This window comes from Notolabrus celidotus, chromosome 19, assembly GCF_009762535.1.
Source record: "Notolabrus celidotus isolate fNotCel1 chromosome 19, fNotCel1.pri, whole genome shotgun sequence".
NCBI lineage: Eukaryota > Metazoa > Chordata > Actinopteri > Labriformes > Labridae > Notolabrus > Notolabrus celidotus.
The window spans coordinates 4,226,450-4,244,967 of record NC_048290.1 but is presented as its reverse complement, the minus strand read 5'-3'; the positions used below and the strand labels follow the sequence as shown (position 1 = coordinate 4,244,967).

The 18,518-nt window shown below is 41.9% G+C and overlaps 1 protein-coding gene across 4 annotated transcripts; it reads left to right on the top strand.

The window, feature by feature from the left end:
* Positions 1 to 4,016: 4,016 nt before the first annotated feature.
* On the top strand, positions 4,017 to 18,038 carry srek1 (splicing regulatory glutamine/lysine-rich protein 1). 4 transcript variants are annotated; one of them, XM_034709885.1, is made up of 12 exons: positions 4,018 to 4,286; positions 4,423 to 4,556; positions 6,809 to 7,835; positions 9,037 to 9,152; positions 10,363 to 10,509; positions 10,720 to 10,898; positions 10,983 to 11,113; positions 11,201 to 11,318; positions 11,428 to 11,532; positions 11,718 to 11,789; positions 12,123 to 12,237; positions 14,464 to 18,038. In XM_034709885.1, the coding sequence occupies exons 3-12, from the start codon at positions 7,805 to 7,807 to the stop codon at positions 14,578 to 14,580; spliced, it is 1,131 nt and encodes a 376-aa protein (XP_034565776.1). In that variant the 5' UTR covers positions 4,018 to 4,286; positions 4,423 to 4,556; positions 6,809 to 7,804; the 3' UTR covers positions 14,581 to 18,038. The 4 variants fall into 4 exon arrangements, with proteins under 4 accessions (XP_034565775.1, XP_034565776.1, XP_034565778.1 ...); XM_034709884.1 differs by lacking the exon at positions 6,809 to 7,835 and having other exon boundaries at positions 4,017 to 4,286; XM_034709887.1 differs by lacking the exons at positions 4,018 to 4,286; positions 4,423 to 4,556 and having other exon boundaries at positions 6,815 to 6,988; positions 7,149 to 7,835; positions 14,464 to 15,318.
* Positions 18,039 to 18,518: the final 480 nt, after the last annotated feature.

Genomic DNA, 18,518 nt, shown 5'->3' with positions numbered 1-18,518 from the left:
AGTGTGTGACAACCAACCCCATAGTGTGTGACAACCAACCCCATAGTGTGTGACAACCAACCCCATAGTGTGTGACAACCAACCCCATAGTGTGTGACAACCAACCCCATAGTGTGTGACAACCAACCCCATAGTGTGACAACCAACTCCATAGTGTGTGACAACCATCCCCATAGTGTGTGACAACCAACTCCATAGTGTGTGACAACCATCCCCATAGTGTGTGACAACCAACCCCATAGTGTGTGACAACCAACCCCATAGTGTGTGACAACCAACCCCATAGTGTGTGACAACCAACCCCATAGTGTGACAACCAACTCCATAGTGTGTGACAACCATCCCCATAGTGTGTGACAACCAACTCCATAGTGTGTGACAACCATCCCCATAGTGTGTGACAACCAACCCCATAGTGTGTGACAACCAACCCCATAGTGTGTGACAACCAACCCCATAGTGTGTGACAACCAACCCCACAGTGTGTGACAACCAACCCTATAGTGTGTGACAACCAACCCTATAGTGTGTAACAACCAAATCTATAGTGTGTGACAACCATCCCCATAGTGTGTGACAACCATCCCCATAGTGTGTGACAACCATCCCCGTGATGCTGCACGTCAAATTGACCCTTTTTAAAGTCTATTTTAGGCAATGTATTTCTTCCAAACCAGCTAAAAGCAGGATAAAAATCTGGGCAGCATGTGACAGAACAGGTGTTAATATATCAACATCACTTCATTTAAAAAAAAAAAAAAAAAATTAAAATAAAATAAACAAAAATCAATTTCATGTTAAACTATTGTGTTTATATTTAGGGCTTTCCAATGTACATTTAAAAAAGTTTTAACATTCATTAAAATGAAAATAAGTGAGTTGTCCTCATTGAACCATGATCTGTGAAATTAAAGAACACCAATGGACTAAATCTGGATTTAAATGGTTAGTAATGGCGCTAAAAATTAGATTTATAAAAATGTGTTTTGGGATTTTTGGGGGTTCTGACACTTTTGGATAATAGAATATGCCCCGGGTCAAATTGACCCAGGAACATAATTGCTGTTCCAGAGAAACAAACATAACAGGAGGGTTAAGTCACTAAATGGTCTGGCACCTCAGTGCATCTCTGACCTCATTCACATCTACGCCCCCTCCAGAGCACTGAGGTCTGCTGATCAGGTGCATGAGAGTTTGTGTTTGTCTTTTAATTTACTATATTTTAAATTTTACTATTATTTATTTCTACTGTTTGTATTTGTTGTGCAGCACTTTGGTAACCTTGCTGTTTTTTAAATGTGCTATATAAATAAAATGGATTAGATTGAATGTGACACAAGTTGAAACAGTGCAAACAGGAAGTCTGATTGTTCAAAACAAGCTTATACCTTTAAAAATGCAAAGGTGCCACATTATACTCTGCTGCATGAATGTCTGCTCTATCACTCCTCTAAAATCAGGATCAAAAGGCTTCAAAATATCACTTTTCCTTCACTGTTCTTTGGCTCCTTTAAAATGTTTCTTAAATTTGAATCTGTATTTGAATTTTAGCAGACAGCACCTTGATTGCTGCACACTTTGCTGTACCTCTGGGGCCACCCTCAGGCCAAATTTATATTAATTGCAGGATGGATTGCATTTTTTTTGTGCAATGATTTTAAGACCCTGACATGGCTGTGAAGGAGGAGGTTTCTCAAGAGGAGGAAGGCCTGGGAGGGGTGGCTTGATCAGAGCCTTAAGAGAAGGATTGGAGCCAGGTGTGTTTCCTTTTACCTTACCTGCAGATGGACCCTGAACTTCAGACTTAAGTTGTTTCTAAGTTTAGTATAAAAAAACAAGCAGGAATGATGTGATTCCAGCAACAACTGTCAATAATAAATGACCATAAATAAGATTTTTGTTCTGAAGGTGCTGTCACAGCTTTGGTGTTCATCTCTGCTCCTGTAAACCAGGGGTCCTAAAACTCTTTGGAGCCAGGGACCCCTTGGAAATTGTCCAAGGACCCCCTCATATCTGTATCACAGATTAAACACATTTGTGATGTCATGATCAAAAGCTGCGGCTCTGAGAGACGATGCTTTATAGTGAATCAGAAGAGCCTCTCACAGTGCTCAGCCCCAGCTCTGCTCACAGCAGAACTTTGTTTTGATTGGTCAGCATGGCGGCATGTGAGGATATAGGATACAGGTGATGGAGGGGAGGCTGTGTATCGTGGCTTCATCTGTTCCTTCTGAGAGAATTAGGGTTAGGGTTCTTCTCAAAGACCGGGCAAATACTCACTGAGAGGAGAAATCGGATCAGCCCATCCAAGATGAGGCATCTGATTTTTCTCAATGCCAACCTGAGGACATTAATAATGTTTGCTCCAGTTTGGTCCTGGTTCTGTTTGCTTGACTTGGTTCTGGTTCTGTTTTCATGAGTTTGGTTCTGGTTAGGTTCTGGTTCGGTCCTGGTCCGCTTCTGGTTCGGTTCTGGTTCGGTTCTGGGTCGTTTCTGGTTCGGTTCTGGTTCGGTCCTGGTTCTGTTCTGGTTCGGTTCTGGTTTAGTTCTGGTTCGGTTCTGGTTCGGTTCTGGGTCGTTTCTGGTTCGGTTCTGGTTCGGTCCTGGTTCTGTTCTGGTTCGGTTCTGGTTTAGTTCTGGTTCGGTCCCGGTTCGGTTCTGGTTCGGTTCTGGTTCGGTTCTGGTTCGGTTCCGGTTCGGTTCGGTTCTGGTTCGGTTCTGGTTTGGTTTTCTTGTGTTCAGTTCTGGGTCGGTTCTGGTTCGGTTCTGGTTCTGGTTCGGTTCTGGTTCTGTTTGTTTGAGTTTGGTTCTGGTTCCGTTTGCTTTAGTTTGGTTCTGGTTCTGTTTGCATGAGTTTGGTTCTGGTTCCGTTTGCTTGAGTTTGGTTCTGGTTCTGTTTGCATGAGTTTGGTTCTGGTTCCGTTTGCTTGAGTTTGGTTCTGGTTCTGTTTGCTTATGTTTACTTCTGGTTCTAACCCTAACCCAAACCCAAAATCCAAACCCTAATCCAAACCCAAAACCCCAACCCTAACCCTAACCCTAATCCTAACCCTAACCCTAACCCTAACCCTAATCCTAACCCTAACCCAAAATCCAAACCCTAACCCAAACCCAAAACCCTAACGCTAATCCTAACCCAAAACCCTAACCCTAACCCTAATCACAACCCTAACCCTAACCCTAACCCTAATCCTAATCCTAACCCTAACCCTAACCCAAAATCCAAACCCAAAACCCTAACCCTAATCCTAACCCTAACCCTAATCACAACCCTAACCCTAACCCTAATCCTAACCCTAACCCTAACCCTAACCCTAATCCTAACCCTAACCCTAATCCTAACCCTAACCCTAACCCTAACCCTAATCCTAACCCTAACCCTAATCCTAACCCTAATCCTAACCCTAACCCTAACCCTAACCCTAATCCTAACCCTAACCCTAACCCTAACCCTAACCCTAACCCTAATCCCAACCCTAACCCTAACCCTAACCCTAACCCTAACCCTAACCCTAATCCTAACCCTAACCCTAACCCTAATCCTAATCCTAACCCTAACCCTAACCCTAATCCTAACCCTAACCCTAACCCTAATCCTAATCCTAACCCTAACCCTAACCCTAACCCTAATCCTAACCCTAACCCTAACCCTAACCCTAACCCTAATCACAACCCTAACCCTAACCCTAACCCTAACCCTAACCCTTATCCTAACCCTAACCCTAACCCTAACCCTAACCCTAATCCCAACCCTAACCCTAACCCTAACCCTAACCCTAATCCTAATCCTAACCCTAACCCTAACCCTAATCCTAACCCTAACCCTAACCCTAATCCTAACCCTAACCCTAATCCTAACCCTAACCCTAACCCTAATCCTAACCCTAACCCTAATCATAACCCTTATGTGAGGAACTATTTGCTCACAGCCTCTCATAAAGTGATGAATTTCACATCTTTACTCTGAATTGAGGGCACTGGGTCTGAGGTATAGAGTCCTTCCACCAGGGGGCGCTAGTCCCTGACTTACTTCATTGTGAAACCTTTCCAGGAATCAGAGGAAGAACCATCTCGCACCGCTAGCTTGGATAAACTGCTTCATGCAGGCTGAGTGAGAAATAAAGAGAAGGACTGTAACCACATTCATCAGTCTGCACCATGAGCGGGATTCCAGGCACAGCTGTCGTCCAGGTCACCAACCTGTCCTCGGCCGTGAGCAGCGAGCAGATGCGCACTCTGTTCGGCTTCCTGGGAGACATCGACGAGCTGCGGCTCTACCCGCCCGAGTAAGAGCACCCTGCCTGGGCATGCGTAGCTAGGAAACACCGAGGATGTTGGCCTTCATGGGGGTCTGAAAATTGCACAGAAATGAGTGAAATAAAAAGCTAATCTTAATTCTCTCTGCTCTGTCTCTCCCTCCAGCAATGCCCCTCTGTCTTTCTCCTCCAAAGTGTGTTATATAAAGTACCGAGACCCCTCCAGTGTTGGTGTGGCGCAACATCTCACCAACACAGTGTTTGTTGACAGAGCTCTGATAGTGGTGCCATGTGCAGAAGGTGAGTGCAGCACACATTTATTCCTCCTTTTTGCAATGTGTGAGTGTTCTGTGAGGACTTGCTGTAGCCTCCTGTCTGTGTAAGCTGCTGTTTGGGTTTTTGAGGTTGAAGTGTGGGTATGTGGAGAAGGTGATGGGCTCAATCACTTTGACATTAGGTCGCATCCCCCCTCACAGCACCAAGCACCAAGCCAGGGTTTCTCTGTGGTGTCACCTGGTGGTTTCTGCAGAATAAGTTAAAGCACTGGTCACCATGTCACTGTTTTTATTCACTCTCTAGACCCCTGGTGAAGATTATAATCATGTAATAATAATAACTTGTATTTAAGATAAGGGTTTTCAAAGTGCTATGTCACCATACCATGTATCAGTGCAGCCAGGCAGTAAGAACAAGTCAATATTAATTGAGACTTAAGGATTAAAATGTGTAAGAACTGAAATTGCAGCAGATATGAAATGAGCAAAAATACATACATAAAAAGTAGATGAAATAAAAGCAGTAAAGAGAGAAGAAGGTAATAAAAACACAAGTGCAATGCAAGAAATAGAAGATCAAGAAATCAAGGAAATTAAGCAGTCTGGAAAAATCACAAGAAATTGGGGGACAATAAATGGTTAAAAATTGGGTGCAATGCAAGAAATAGAAGAAACAAGAAATAGAGGAAATTAAGCAGTTCGAAAAATCTTAAGAAACAGGAGAATGATAAACAGGTAAAACATTGACAGCTCAGTCTCCAAAGAAGAAACAGAATATTGCAAGATGCTTCATTTTCCTTCATCTTGAATTTAAAGCTCCTGTGAGGAACTTTTGGGTTGTGTGGATTCTGGCGCCCCCTGTGGACAAAGTGGGACGATCAAACTCTGTGCAATTCACTAAGAAGCTTAAAGCTGCTGTAGGTAGGAATAGTGTAAAGAACGTCACTTTTTTTCTGCTGGGTTTGGGGAAAAGGTCATAATACCAATCAGTACTCATCTGTAAGTGAAGTAATTTGAGACTATTGCGAAATCTCTGCGTTTTCCAATGCCTTTGTATCAAGCAATGTTATTATTCCCCTTGTTCCCATTATGATGAACCAATCATAGCTAATCTCCAATCCTCTGTCCTGATTGGTTAAGGGGCGGCCCCTGCTATGTCCTCTGATTGGTTATGAGTCCGGCACTATCATGACTGCACAGGCAGATCTGTGTTGGGGGGCTAAGAGGACATCTGGGGGATAGTGTTGACATTCCAAGTCCCTCTATCTGAACAGATATTTACTCTGTGACTACCAACAGCAGCTTTAAGCATGAAAAATGTTAATTTCGGGTGCAGTTAATCAGCTCGTTCAACACCTACCTTCCTGCAGGAGTCAAATCACATCAAACGACTACTTAGAAATAATCAATCTTCCTTCTATTGGTCTTGTTTGTTTGCTTTTTGGGGGTCAAGGGGTTTGTGTAGATGGATCAGGATTTCATTTAACTGTTTTTCATTACCACCAAAAAAGTCCCTCACTGGAGCTTTAATATTCAAAGCTTGTTACATCAAATCAGTTGTTTTACGGTTTTGAACAAATGTTTGAACAAATACGTCAAAATTAAGAGTCTATCAATGAAGCAGATAATTCTTTGAGTGAATTAAAGCTTTCAAAATAAAAGCACACAGTTAAAAAAACATTCTATGGTTTAAAAAGTAAACACATCGTCATCTCTAAGTCCACATTCTGGTGGCGTTCATAAGCGAATGAAGACTTGGGTTGTAATGGGTTGAACATGGAAAACAAAGACAAAAACACTGATTTTAGAATACATCATAACACAGAGTATTGACAGTACAAAACTAAGTCTTTAGGTAGGGTTTAAAATCAAGACGTGCTGTAGTGAAGTCTGGAACAGGGATTCCAGGGTGTCAGGGGGTCTAGAGGGTCGAGTCCACAGTAAACAGCCGTTCCACAGGAACCCGTTTGCTGGTTTTGTTGTCCCTTTTAAATCCACCATTATTACTGCTTGTTTCTTGGAAAATACAGAATAAATTCATTACAACACAGCTAACTCCAACCCATTTCTCTCTCTTCATTTTGTTGTTCCTTTTCTTTAAATCTCCCCCCTCCCCCCCTTTTTTTGGTGCCACTGTTGTTCCCATTTGTACAGTCAAACGAATGATATCACCTCTAACCTGATGCTTTTTGTCCACGTGACTTGGTGCTGGATGGCTACTGAGTTTATTAATTTGGTTTTGTATGTTTTTTCTGTGTGATTATGTGTGCATATCAGATGACTAGACTGGCCCAGCTGTTACACTACACTAGCCTGAGTCAGGCATTGTTTTCCAAGCCACTATCCCCGATCGGGCCAACGCAGCCTTCAAGGGGGGAATGTGACCAGGAGAATAGCCCGCTGATCCTTCCAAGATGGACACCTTGTCTCTTTTTATTTATTTTTCTTTTCTTTTTGGTTTGTTTCCTTTCATACTTTCCCATGTTGTCCACTTTCTCCTGTCTCTATCTAGAAACTACAGTATTGCTTAATCTCTAGCGTTGTGTTATATTTGTTATTTTGGTTTGTTGTTTTGATTATTGTCCAACCCCCACCCCCCTCTCTCTTTCCGCTACAGCTGCAGCTTGTGTGTGATTGAATTCTGTCCAGGTTGCTCCGGCATACTGCTGGTGGGGATGTGTATCACACATGGGAAGCTAGGAGGATCACTAACACTTTACTCTGTTGTCACCAACCTCCTGTTGACATAGTGAGGGGGCTAGACGTTCTAAAAGTGAGATCCAGTAATGACAACTTTACCTCTTTAAAAAAAAAAAAAACGTCTCATCTTTCAGATCTCTTTGCACTTTTGACCTGTGCTAAAAATCTACTCACAGCTCTGATATGGATGTTTTAATATTGTCACTCTCCTCTGTTAACTTACACTTTGCGTCGTTCCTTTTGGAGTTTATTCCTTGAAGTAGAAGTGTTAAAGTCATGCTCTGATTCTCTAGTTATTCTGTAAACATAGCCGACTCTTCTTGCAGTAAAAGAAGCAGATTTTAATCCAAAGTGGAATGAGCAAAACTCCTAATTGGTTGTCTTCTTTTTCTTTATAGCTAAGTCTTGGCTAACATTTCCTACAGTTCTTAAAATTGTTGTTCTTCTCTGTATCTGATGTCCTGTGTGCTATTAGTGATGCAGCCAATGGGGTTGTCTTGTGTTGCACACCTTTCCAACACTGCGAAAACGATCGCCCCCCCCCCAAGGAAAAGCGCCCATGCTTGATATCGCATGGTTCATGACCAATATGTTTCCAGTACAGGTGACCCATGCATCAAAGTGTTGACTCATTCTCTGCATTGTGTTTTTTTTTCTTTCTCTTCTTGATCTATGAAAAGAGACCAAGGACAAAATTCTTCTATTTTTGAACAGTTAACATTTTGTTAATTCAGATTGACTGAGAGGAATAATTTAAAGGTGACATATCATGCAAAATTGACTTTTTAATGGTTCTCTACCTGAAATATGTGTCCCTGTCTACAAACCCCCCGAGAATGAAAAAAATCCATTCTGCCCCTGTTCTGATTTCTCCACCTTTCTGTAAATGTGTGTGAAACGAGCCGTTTCAGACTTCCGTGTTTTTGTTACGTAACAACAATATCCGGTCTGTCACGGAGTCAGAGCTCGGAGCTTGTTCAGCCCATAGACTGTATAAAATAATACTGAATCCCTCCTCCGTTTTTCATTCCCTGCACACATGTGTGCTAACAAGGAGCTTAGGAGGGAGGCATGCTAGTTGTAGGCTGTCTTAATAAACACAAAGGTCGGTTTAACTCCCCACGTCTGCAGATTTGAAGATCTAGTGGATGATTTTTATTTACCATGGATAAGTGCTAGCGCTAGTTAGCATAGCTACATAGCTACATGTCGTAGCTGTAGCTGTGTACCAAGACACACGTCGACATACTGACAAATAAAACAACAAGAAACACTAAATCTGTGACCAATCCTTCAGAAAGGTCCTGCTACAGGCACCTCTCCGTCAGGATCAGATTCTGGATCAGATTCAGAGGGTTGAAGTAACACGATCTCTGAGCAGCCGTGTATATTCAGCCAACATGTAAACATTAGATCAACGTGCTGGACAGCCGAGGCACATCCACTCCTGAGGGGGCGTGGTCAGAAAACAGAGTGTTCTGAGGAGGACTGAAGAAGAGGGTTTTTCAGGCAGACCAAAATCTGATTTCAAAGTGTTTTTTTGAGCATAAACTTTAAAGACATGTTTTGGGGACCTCTTAGACCAATATATATTGATGAAAAAAGCGTGATATGTCACCTTTAATGAATCAAAGTAAGGATGCTCGGTCTCCAGTTTGAGTAGACAGTAGAAGTTTTAAAGGCTGTATGGGGAAGTGTATGCTCTCTTTCTCTCTAGAATACAGTGGGCTAATTGTGCAGACATAGAGGAGACAGAGGGACGAGTCCCTCTATTGCCTTCTCTAATATCTGCTTCTGTCCTGCAGGGAAGATACCGGAGGAGGCCAAGGCTTTGTCTCTCTTGGCACCCGCCACCCCAGTACCCAGCCTGATTCCTGGTGGGGGACTGCTACCGATTCCTACACCCGCCCCGCTGCAGAATGTGAGTCAGCATATCGTACACCACAATCAATGAATCAGACTTTATTTATAAAGAGCTTTTCATACAACGACATTATAACACAAAGTGCTGTACATAAAAACAACTTCAAATAGAATCAATAAATAAAAAGAAATAGATATATATTTATTTATTTTTGAACTTTTTATTTATATATTTTTTTCAATTGACACACAACAAGCACACATACAGGAGATGTATTCCCATTACACTTAATCTTTACATATTAATGAGACAATTTCCTATAACTCAAATCGTTGTCACTACATTCTCATCTTATTTCACAATATACATTGATTGGTTATAACGTACAATTACACAAGTGTATTTAGGGTAAAACTGAACTGAAACCAAATCAAATAAATAAAACAAGAGGGGACTAGAGCTCAGGTATCGCCATATATATATATATGAAATGATGCCCCCCCATTCTAATCCCAACCCAAGCCCGACTCCAAACCCACCCCACAATCCTAAGGTTAAGAACACAATATATGCAACAATAATAACAACAATGAAAATAAAATAAATAAATAAAAAAGAAGTTCCTGAGTGAACTGAGGAAACACTCTCCTGATATTTTAATGAGGAAACACTGGAGGTCAAATAAGATGTTAAAACTCAACACAGGAAATTAAACTCACCACAATAAAACACATTTCTAAGATAATAAAACACTAAAATATTAAACCAGTAAAATAAAAAAAGATGCTATACTTAAAATAAATAAATAAGATAAAATAAAAGAATATAAAATACATAAAAAAGTGCCCTTAATTTCAACTAGATAATAATAAATAAATAAAATAATAAAACTCTCATAAGAATAAAACTCAGTTAGACGTGAGACTAAAAAGGTAAGCCTTGAGTTTGCCTTTAAAAATATTTATGCTCTCATGCTTTTCTCGTCTTGTTTTTTGTGTTGTGATAAAGTTTTAAAAATAGATTGTATTTGCATCTCTTCAAATCATAAGCAGGTTTTGAAATAAGCACTTCTGCAATACTCATAATTTTAAAGACGACACAGTTTCCTGCAGCTGAACCTTTAGAGAAACCTGAGCTGACCCAAACCAGAGGATCCTCCTGCATCCCCATTTAACCCATAATGATATGTGATTTTAAATGGCCTACCTCACTAATGTGACTGTCATTAATATATGTGTGTGTGTGTGTGTGTGTGTTATCCCTGCAGCTGAACCTTCCCATTGTGAATCGAGCATCAGCGACTCTGGACCCTGCAGCGTCTTCTAGTGGTCAGCCCCCCCTCATGGGAAACGTGGATCCCTCCAAAATCGACGAGATCAGGAGGACGGTCTATGTCGGCAACTTGAACTCACAGGTAACACAACCTTTGTTAAACCTTCACATGTCACATGCACGGCCAATAATGACCGTGGAAGTTGTTTTGTTGAAGTTCTTTAAGAAAAAGAAGTTGTCTTTTCCTGCAATTAGGAGTTTTGATCAACTTTGCATCCATAAAGTCTTAATGTTGTTTAATCCTTTTATCACTCAGTAGATTCACTCCTACATGAAACCTTTCTCTCCTCAGACCACCACCGCCGAGCAGCTCTTGGAGTTCTTCAAGCAGGTTGGAGACGTGAAGTTTGTAAGGATGGCCGGAGACGAGACTCAGCCGACGCGCTTCGCCTTCGTGGAGTTTGTGGAGCAGGAGTCCGTCGCCCGAGCTCTGACCTTCAATGGAGTCATGTTTGGAGACAGACCCCTGAAGTATGTGTTGATGAAGTCTAAAACAGCAGCATAATGAAGCTCAGAGGCAGACTTATTAATCAGTTTAATTTGAATGTGTTTCAGGGTTAATCATTCCAATAACGCTATCGTTAAACCTCCTGAGATGACGCCGCAGGCCGCTGCTAAAGAGCTGGAGAGTGTGATGAAGAAAGTGAGGGAAGCTCAGTCCACCATCGCTGCTGCTATTGATCCAGGTACCCCAATGTGTCCATCAAGCTTTACATAATGAAACATGAACTTGTGTCAGGTCCTGATTCTTGAATCTGCTGCTCTCTCTCCAGCTGACCTAAAGAAGAGTTCCTCCTCCAGCCAGACCAAGCGGGCACGCCGCTCACACTCCAAATCACGCTCCCGGTCACACTCGAAAACACGCAGGAAAAAGTCCCGTTCCAAACACAGGTGACCAAATAAAACCCCTGGAGTGTTTAGGGTTTACTCTGCATGATGTTAAAATGTGAGTTTGTTTAAAGACTAGTCAGTGACATTTCCTTATCTTCTGTTGGAGCAGAACGCCGCAGAAGTCATGGCCGAAGAACGACTCCCACAGCTCCCGAAGCGGCCACAAGAAGCGGTCTCGCTCCAGAGACAGGAGACACAGTCGCAGTCGCTCGAGGTAGGTCAGATCTGGAGGTTATCCTCATCACCTGCTGATGCATCTTATGGCTGGATCTGCAGCACTCCCTGAAACTGAAATAACATTCCCAGAATAAGTTTTTGCATCCAGCATGGATAAAAAAAAATCTAGTAATCTTAAAATACTATAAAAATGTGATTCATCCAATAAATGTGCTTCATCAGGGGCCACAGGAGGAAGAGTAAGGAACGCTCACGGAGCCCCCGAAGGAAAGTCAGATCACCCTCACCAAAAAGGTAAATCTGTCACTTCTTGTCTTGAAGCTGCTATCAAGTTCTTTTACGTAGGGATGACATGAAGAGACTAGTTTCCTTCTGAATTCTGATTAACTCACCGGTCTAAAGGTGAGGAGACACTCAGTTAAAGTCTGAATTGAGCACAACCCACATAGGATCACAGTCTCCAGGTAAAACAAAGTCAGATTTGTTTGCTGAGTGTCTCTAAAGATAGCAGAGCTAGCACCACCAGCCTTCAGTCCTCCGTGCAGGTTAACTTCCTCCTACCTTTGTGTTTTTGGAATTCTGTGTGTGATTCAGCCTCTGTTTGTTCGTTTGTGTTGCTTCTGTCAGAGGTAAGAAAGACAAGAGGAGGGAGCGCAGCAGGGACCGAAAGGAGCGCTCCACATCCAGGAAGAGGAGCCGCAAAGACGAGGACCGGACGAAGAGCAAGGCCAGGCCAGTGAAGGTAATAAAGCCTCTGAAATGACACTCTCTCCTGTGCAGATACAGCCGTCTCACTCCGGATCATTTACTGCACAGAGGTTTATCACACTTCAGGACTGCTGAGGCGTGAGGGAAGAAATGAGGTGTCGCTCTGTTATGAAAAGGAGAGGAGCAGAGGGATCTCCCTCCTGCTGCTCTTTTAGTTCTTATGTTACAAGAAGACATTACTGCTGACCTCGATTCCTCTCAGTCGGCTCTTAAACGGTGACAGAAGTCCTGCCGGCTGAAAGAACCAGGGAGAAGTTTCTTTATTCATTATCTGTGTGAATTATGATTAATGCAATGACATTTGTGCAGCTCAACTCAAGATCGTAAAGAATACAGGTTAGGAAAATCTGAAATCCATTGCCCATCATCAGCTTTCTTCTTCTTCTGCAGAAACAGAAACTTTTGTAACATGTGGCTCAAATGAAATGAGCCAGAATCACTGAAACGCTCCACATCATGAGAAAAAGAACTCCCTCCCATGCATGTTTGACAGCATCTCTGTTTGCAAACATTTATAGTTTTCACACACATTTATAAGCTGCTCAGTAAATATATGCAACTTTTAAACATGTAGCATTTTCCAGATAGAGGAACAATTTGTTAGATCCTGGCTGAAATGTAAACTTTTAATCAATCAATCAATCAATCAATCAAGCTTTATTTATAGAGCACCTTTCATACAAATCAAATGCAACTCAAAGTGCTTTACAGCAATTGAAAAAAAGAAAGAACAGAAGGTGGCTTAAACCAGCATCCATAAGGACAAATTTCATCAAATTTGGAACAAGTGGATTCAATTTATAACCCCAGTGCGAGCAGGTATTTGTCCACCAACAAGGTATTAACCCTCCCCCTTCCTTAGAGAATAAAACATAAATGTAAGCTCTCCTAGTTCTTATGAATTCCCCATGCTTTGTCTTTAGACAGGTAGTCCATATGAAACTTTTTTGTGACGTTTCTGGATTGACTTTAGTTTTGTTTGTGCACTTGAAAGAAACTGCAAATGTACAGATGATTCAGAATATGATTAATTCCTTTGCTATGAATAACACATTTTAAGATGGAAGCTTGGGGCCATAATTAAATGGACCTTGGGCCGCGATTGGCCCCCAGGCCGTACTTTGGACATGCCTGTTTTAGATGTTCTTCTGGAGGAAACTTTGTGTGTGTAATAACATACTTCTTCCTTTTCACACTGAATACAACACAGTGCTTTCACTCCATCAGTCAGCGTTAGTGCAAACTCACTTTTTTAAAGGTTTAGCAGCTCACTCCCACTCCACATCCAGAGAGCCGACCCTCCACCAGCAGAGTGGAAACGTTTGAAATGAACGTGGGTGGAGAGTTTGATTTGAGAGAGGCTCATAGATCCTGTTCTTAGTCTCAACCTCCTGCAGCATGAAAGCTTAGTTTTCCTCAGCATCAAGACTTGGTGAGAATTTGTAACCATTGATCCTCTGCAGGCGGTCAGAGAGGAGATAACACACTCACCTTCTTTGATGAACATTTTTCAAGTATGAAACCAAACGAACGCTGACCACTTCAGAGAGACGGTGAAGGTAACAGTGAAGAGATAGCCTTGACATGAAAGACGACACATTGTCACCTTAAAGTTTCCTTTGTCGATAACAATCAGAACATCGCACCGAGCAGCAGCGGCTGAGTGTGTGAGAAATTCTGCACACTTGCAAAACGCTTCCAGAGAAGCACAGCAGTGTCTTGTCATCACGTTCAAATCAGTTCACACCCATCAGAGGTGATTGCAGTGTTGTCTCCTCTTCGTAGAGAAGTTTCTTAGTGCTCTGCATCACTTAAACCAGTCTGCCCCTGTCTGTATTTCCTCACAGTGCACTGTTTCCACTGAAACTCTCAGAGGTGGCCGGTTATCTCCGATCTCTACCGGCCTGACGCAACTTCAGTCTGGTTTGAGTACCTAGAATTGAAGCTGCAGCTTTTTGTGATTTCTCGTTTAAAGCTGTTTCGATTCACAAGAAAAGATAAGGTTTTTTAGCCAGACTGTCGTGTATCTCATCGTCCTTAAATGCACTTGACTCATGTTTAGATTATCAGTGAGGAAGAAGCAGAAAGTAGGACGGGTAACTCTGCAGAAATTCAACAAGGGATGAAACAAAATGTGCAGAGCTTGATTTAAAAATCACACCTCACTCGTCCTGACCTGATTCCCTCTCTTTAATTTCAGGTTGTGAAAGACTACAACCGAGTGGAAAAGGAAGACTTCGAAAGCGACAGAGAAGACTCGGTCGGCCTCAGCGAGGACATGACATCATCACCCTGCGTCCAGCACAACGGCAGCTAAAAGACTCACCATGAGGAGCGTGCGTGGACGCAGAGGGACTATTACAGCAGCACGAAATCAAACGATCTCAACGCCCGTCAGGTGTGTATCAAAACAAGAACACTGGACAACCAACCAACCAACGAACAACGAGTTCCCCCCGTCAGCATCAGTGTCCTGTTGTACCGCCTGGTTTTTACAGCAACACATGGATCCTTTTATTTAAGTTATTGTTTGAGGAGAACACCTGAAGGCCGAGTGAGGACTGGGGACAGCAAAGAGAGTCTCAGCTTCACAGTTCAGCAGATCATTGATGGGTTTAGAGGCTCAGAGATGATCATGAATGATCATTTCATCATTAAAACTCTCCAAACAGCAGATTTCACACAGGCAGAATCTAAAGCTTTTATTGGATTCATATTGAAACACAAACACTCTGTCCACCTTCTGATTCTGATTGGTCAGTATACAGCAGTGGTCTGCTATTTCTCTATAGCATGCAGATGCAGAAGCAATGAAGAGCAGACCGTTGTTGTGGATGCAGAGAAAAGAGAGAGAGCGTGGAGTTATTGTTCTTTAAACACTGATAATGTTACTGAATCTGAGGCAGTGGCGTGGCAGAAAAAGTCCTCCCTCTGAAAACTGTGAAATGTTTACAACAAGAGAAACACAACCACTTTTAATCCATTGAAATCATGTCCATGTCAGTTATTTGGCGTAAAACTATTTATTAAAGAAGTAAGAAGCCAAATTCCACCAGATCTGTGTCCGGTCCGTCTCTGATCCGTCACCGGATCTGATAGGTTTCTATTCTAGTTAATCTGTTAACTTCCACTGGATCCACTCCGTTGCGTTAGATCAGATACACAAGACTTCTATTTCTGTCGGATGCCGGAGCACGACGCATCAATCTTAATAGAGCAGATGGAGCAGGACAGGAAGTCAGGTTTCACCAAAACAAAATGAAAACATCCGGTTAATTTTCAGAATAAAACACTCTGTGTTATCACCAGATCGTATTTCACTTAACTATGACAACAAACCGTCATGATGAGCGAGGGTGGACTGGAGTCAACAGGTCAGAGGTTTTCAGAGGACCAGAAAGACAACATGGATGAGGAGAGGAGGAGGAGAATCCTTGATTCAGGGATTAATGCAGGAAAACCTCGGTCACATGACTCCAGCTTTTCGGCGGTCCTGCTCCAGATCAGAGATGGACCGGACACAGATCTGGTGGAAGTCCTGTGTAAGAGTGGAAGGTTAGACAATCTTAAAAGTTAGACGAGTCCTGCTCACCCGGTTGAGGTTCCAATCTGCTACAGCAACCCACTCACTTGATAATCTTGTACACAGATACAAAGATTGTAGTCATGATACTCCAGAGGACCACAAAACATGCCAGCTTCTGAATCAGCTGCACCATAAAGGAAATACCAGTTTCAAAAAAGCCTGTTTTAGTGAACAGGTCAGCAGTATTAAGTTTACTGTGTCATGTGAGATGCATCCAAAATGAAAAACTGGGCGTTTCAATATTGCTAATGGCAATATTAAGCAACTAAATTCATAAACACTAATCAAATGTTGCTCCTGTGAGTGCAACCTGGGTTATTTTTGCAGCTGTGAGATTTTAAAATGATAATGTGTTAATTTATTGCTGCACAGGGACAATATAACTGTGTTATATCATAGATAATTAAAAAGTAGGCTTCTGAAATGATTGATATGTGCACTTTAATGCAACACACAAAGTAAGGAAGTTCATCTGCATTAAAACACATGTAAAGCTTTGCACTCTCATCAGGCTACAATCTGAAACAAAAGCTTCACTTGATTCTTTCAGTTTGATCTACATCTGTCTCTCTCTCTGGTTGATAGCTGAGTTACTTTATATAGCGCTCCCAAACAGTTGTCACTCATCACACTCCTTTTTTAGAGACAGACTGGTGACAAGTGTGAAGCAGCTGCAGCAGAGCAGGCTGACACTGTCTCTTGCTTCAGTTGTGTTTCGTTAACGCATAAACGAAGACTGAAAAATAATGGAAGTGTAATCCGGACTTTGTTGTGGATTTAGAATCTTCTGCACACTAACATGCAAATCAGTGTTCTTTACGCCTCATGGAGTACAAATATAAACGCGCCTCTCTGTCGGGTGTCAAAAAAACCGCCTTTCCTCTTATTCTGCCGCTCCGTGTCCAACTTCCCATTCTGCTCTTCACTGACTTCATTAAGTCAAAGAAGTGCATTGTCATGTTGCCCCCTCTGACAGATGTTCTGCTGATGCTGAAAGCCTCATCGGTCCAGGGAAAGCGTCCCGTCTTTCTTCTTCGTTGCATTAAAATCTCTGGAAACTGGCGCCTCCTGCAAACGTACACTGTCAAGTCTGCAGAATCATGTTCTACAGTTTCTCTGGACCTCCTTGCGAATATATTTTTACTACAAAAAGGCATCTCTTATTAGGTCAGTATGAGAACATGATGAGCTGCAGCCACATCCCAATGCATCATGTTCTTTTTCATGTTATTGTTGTAATGCTGTGAGATAAAAAAAAAGAAGCTATTTAATGTTTTATAGAAGCGATGCAGGCCGATACTGTAAAAAAAATGATGGTTTGCAAAATGTCTGTCAGCTTATAACGCTCCAGAGAGAACGGTATTGTAAATGAAGACTCACTGTTGCAGCTGAGACGAGGTGTCAAAGGTCAAATAACTGCATGGAACCCCAGAAGGGTCAAAAAGTGCCTAGACTAAGATTGTACAGAATATTCTAATAATGTTGAGACTTATTGACCGATGCAACTTGGATTTACTGTCAGTTCTGTTGAATAGTTAATGAGATGTTATATTAAAGTATTGTCAGCTGTCTTTTAGAGAGTAATAGCAGATTAGATTTAACATTGATGGGACTTAAGTGGATTTTTTTTTTATATTAACAGTTTATTTTCTGTCATTTTGGTGTTGCAGTTTGCAGTATTGTGATTGTGTTAAAATATTTGTGCAAACTAGCCCCCCAAAATCAGGAAACAGGAGCGTTTCTGAAGCTTGTTGCATTTTAAAAAGCGTCTTTGCCAAACTCCTCCTTTCATGGCTTTTTACAAAAACTCATCTTCTTGCTTTTTTTTTTCCCTTTTCCTGCTTTTTTTTTATGTTTAACAAGGCTTCAGTTTGAAGTGGTGAACTCGTGATAAAGCTAAGAAGAAAAAAAAAAATTCCAACACAACCAAACAGTATGTGAAGAGTTTTATTTTTTATATCCATGTACCTGCTATGTGAGGTTTAGATGGTGGTTAATGATTGTGCTCTGCAAGGGAGGGGGGAGGGAGGGGGGGAGGTTGGAAACTTGATGTCTGCCTTTTTGATTCTTTATAAAGGTTTGGTGGAGTTGTTTCTGGAGAGCTTGGATGTGTGTATGTGATCCTTCATGAATCTATCAGAACATCTGATCTGGTTCCAAAAATACTAAATAAAGAGACTTTACATTCACTTCTGTTGCACTGAAGTCTTTTCTGTGATAAACCTCAGTCTGGGTCTTAATCATAGACCATCTTCATGTAACCCATTGATTTGCATATTTTTAATCATGCTCCCAATTTGTCCCTTTTGGCATACCATAGTTACACCACTGTGTTTTGGAAAATAAGATTAATTGTGATGAACATTCTTGCTACTTAGGCAGGGCGTAAAATGAACACCCGCTAAGCGCCAATGGTGGGTAAAAAATGTATTTGTCGTGTGAAACAAAAACACACACCCGCCAGTGGCCAATGGAAAATTTTGTATTTGTATGTGAAGTTTTGTTTTCATACTTTCGCCCATTTCTGCCGACTGTCAGGATATTTTAACCCTTGGCGGGAAGAGGGTTTCGAGGAAGATGTGGCGACACATTCGCCGGGAATGTGAAGCCACCACAAACCAAAAGGATAAACAAAGAGGCAGGAGACGATCCAGAAGAGGAGCAGAAGT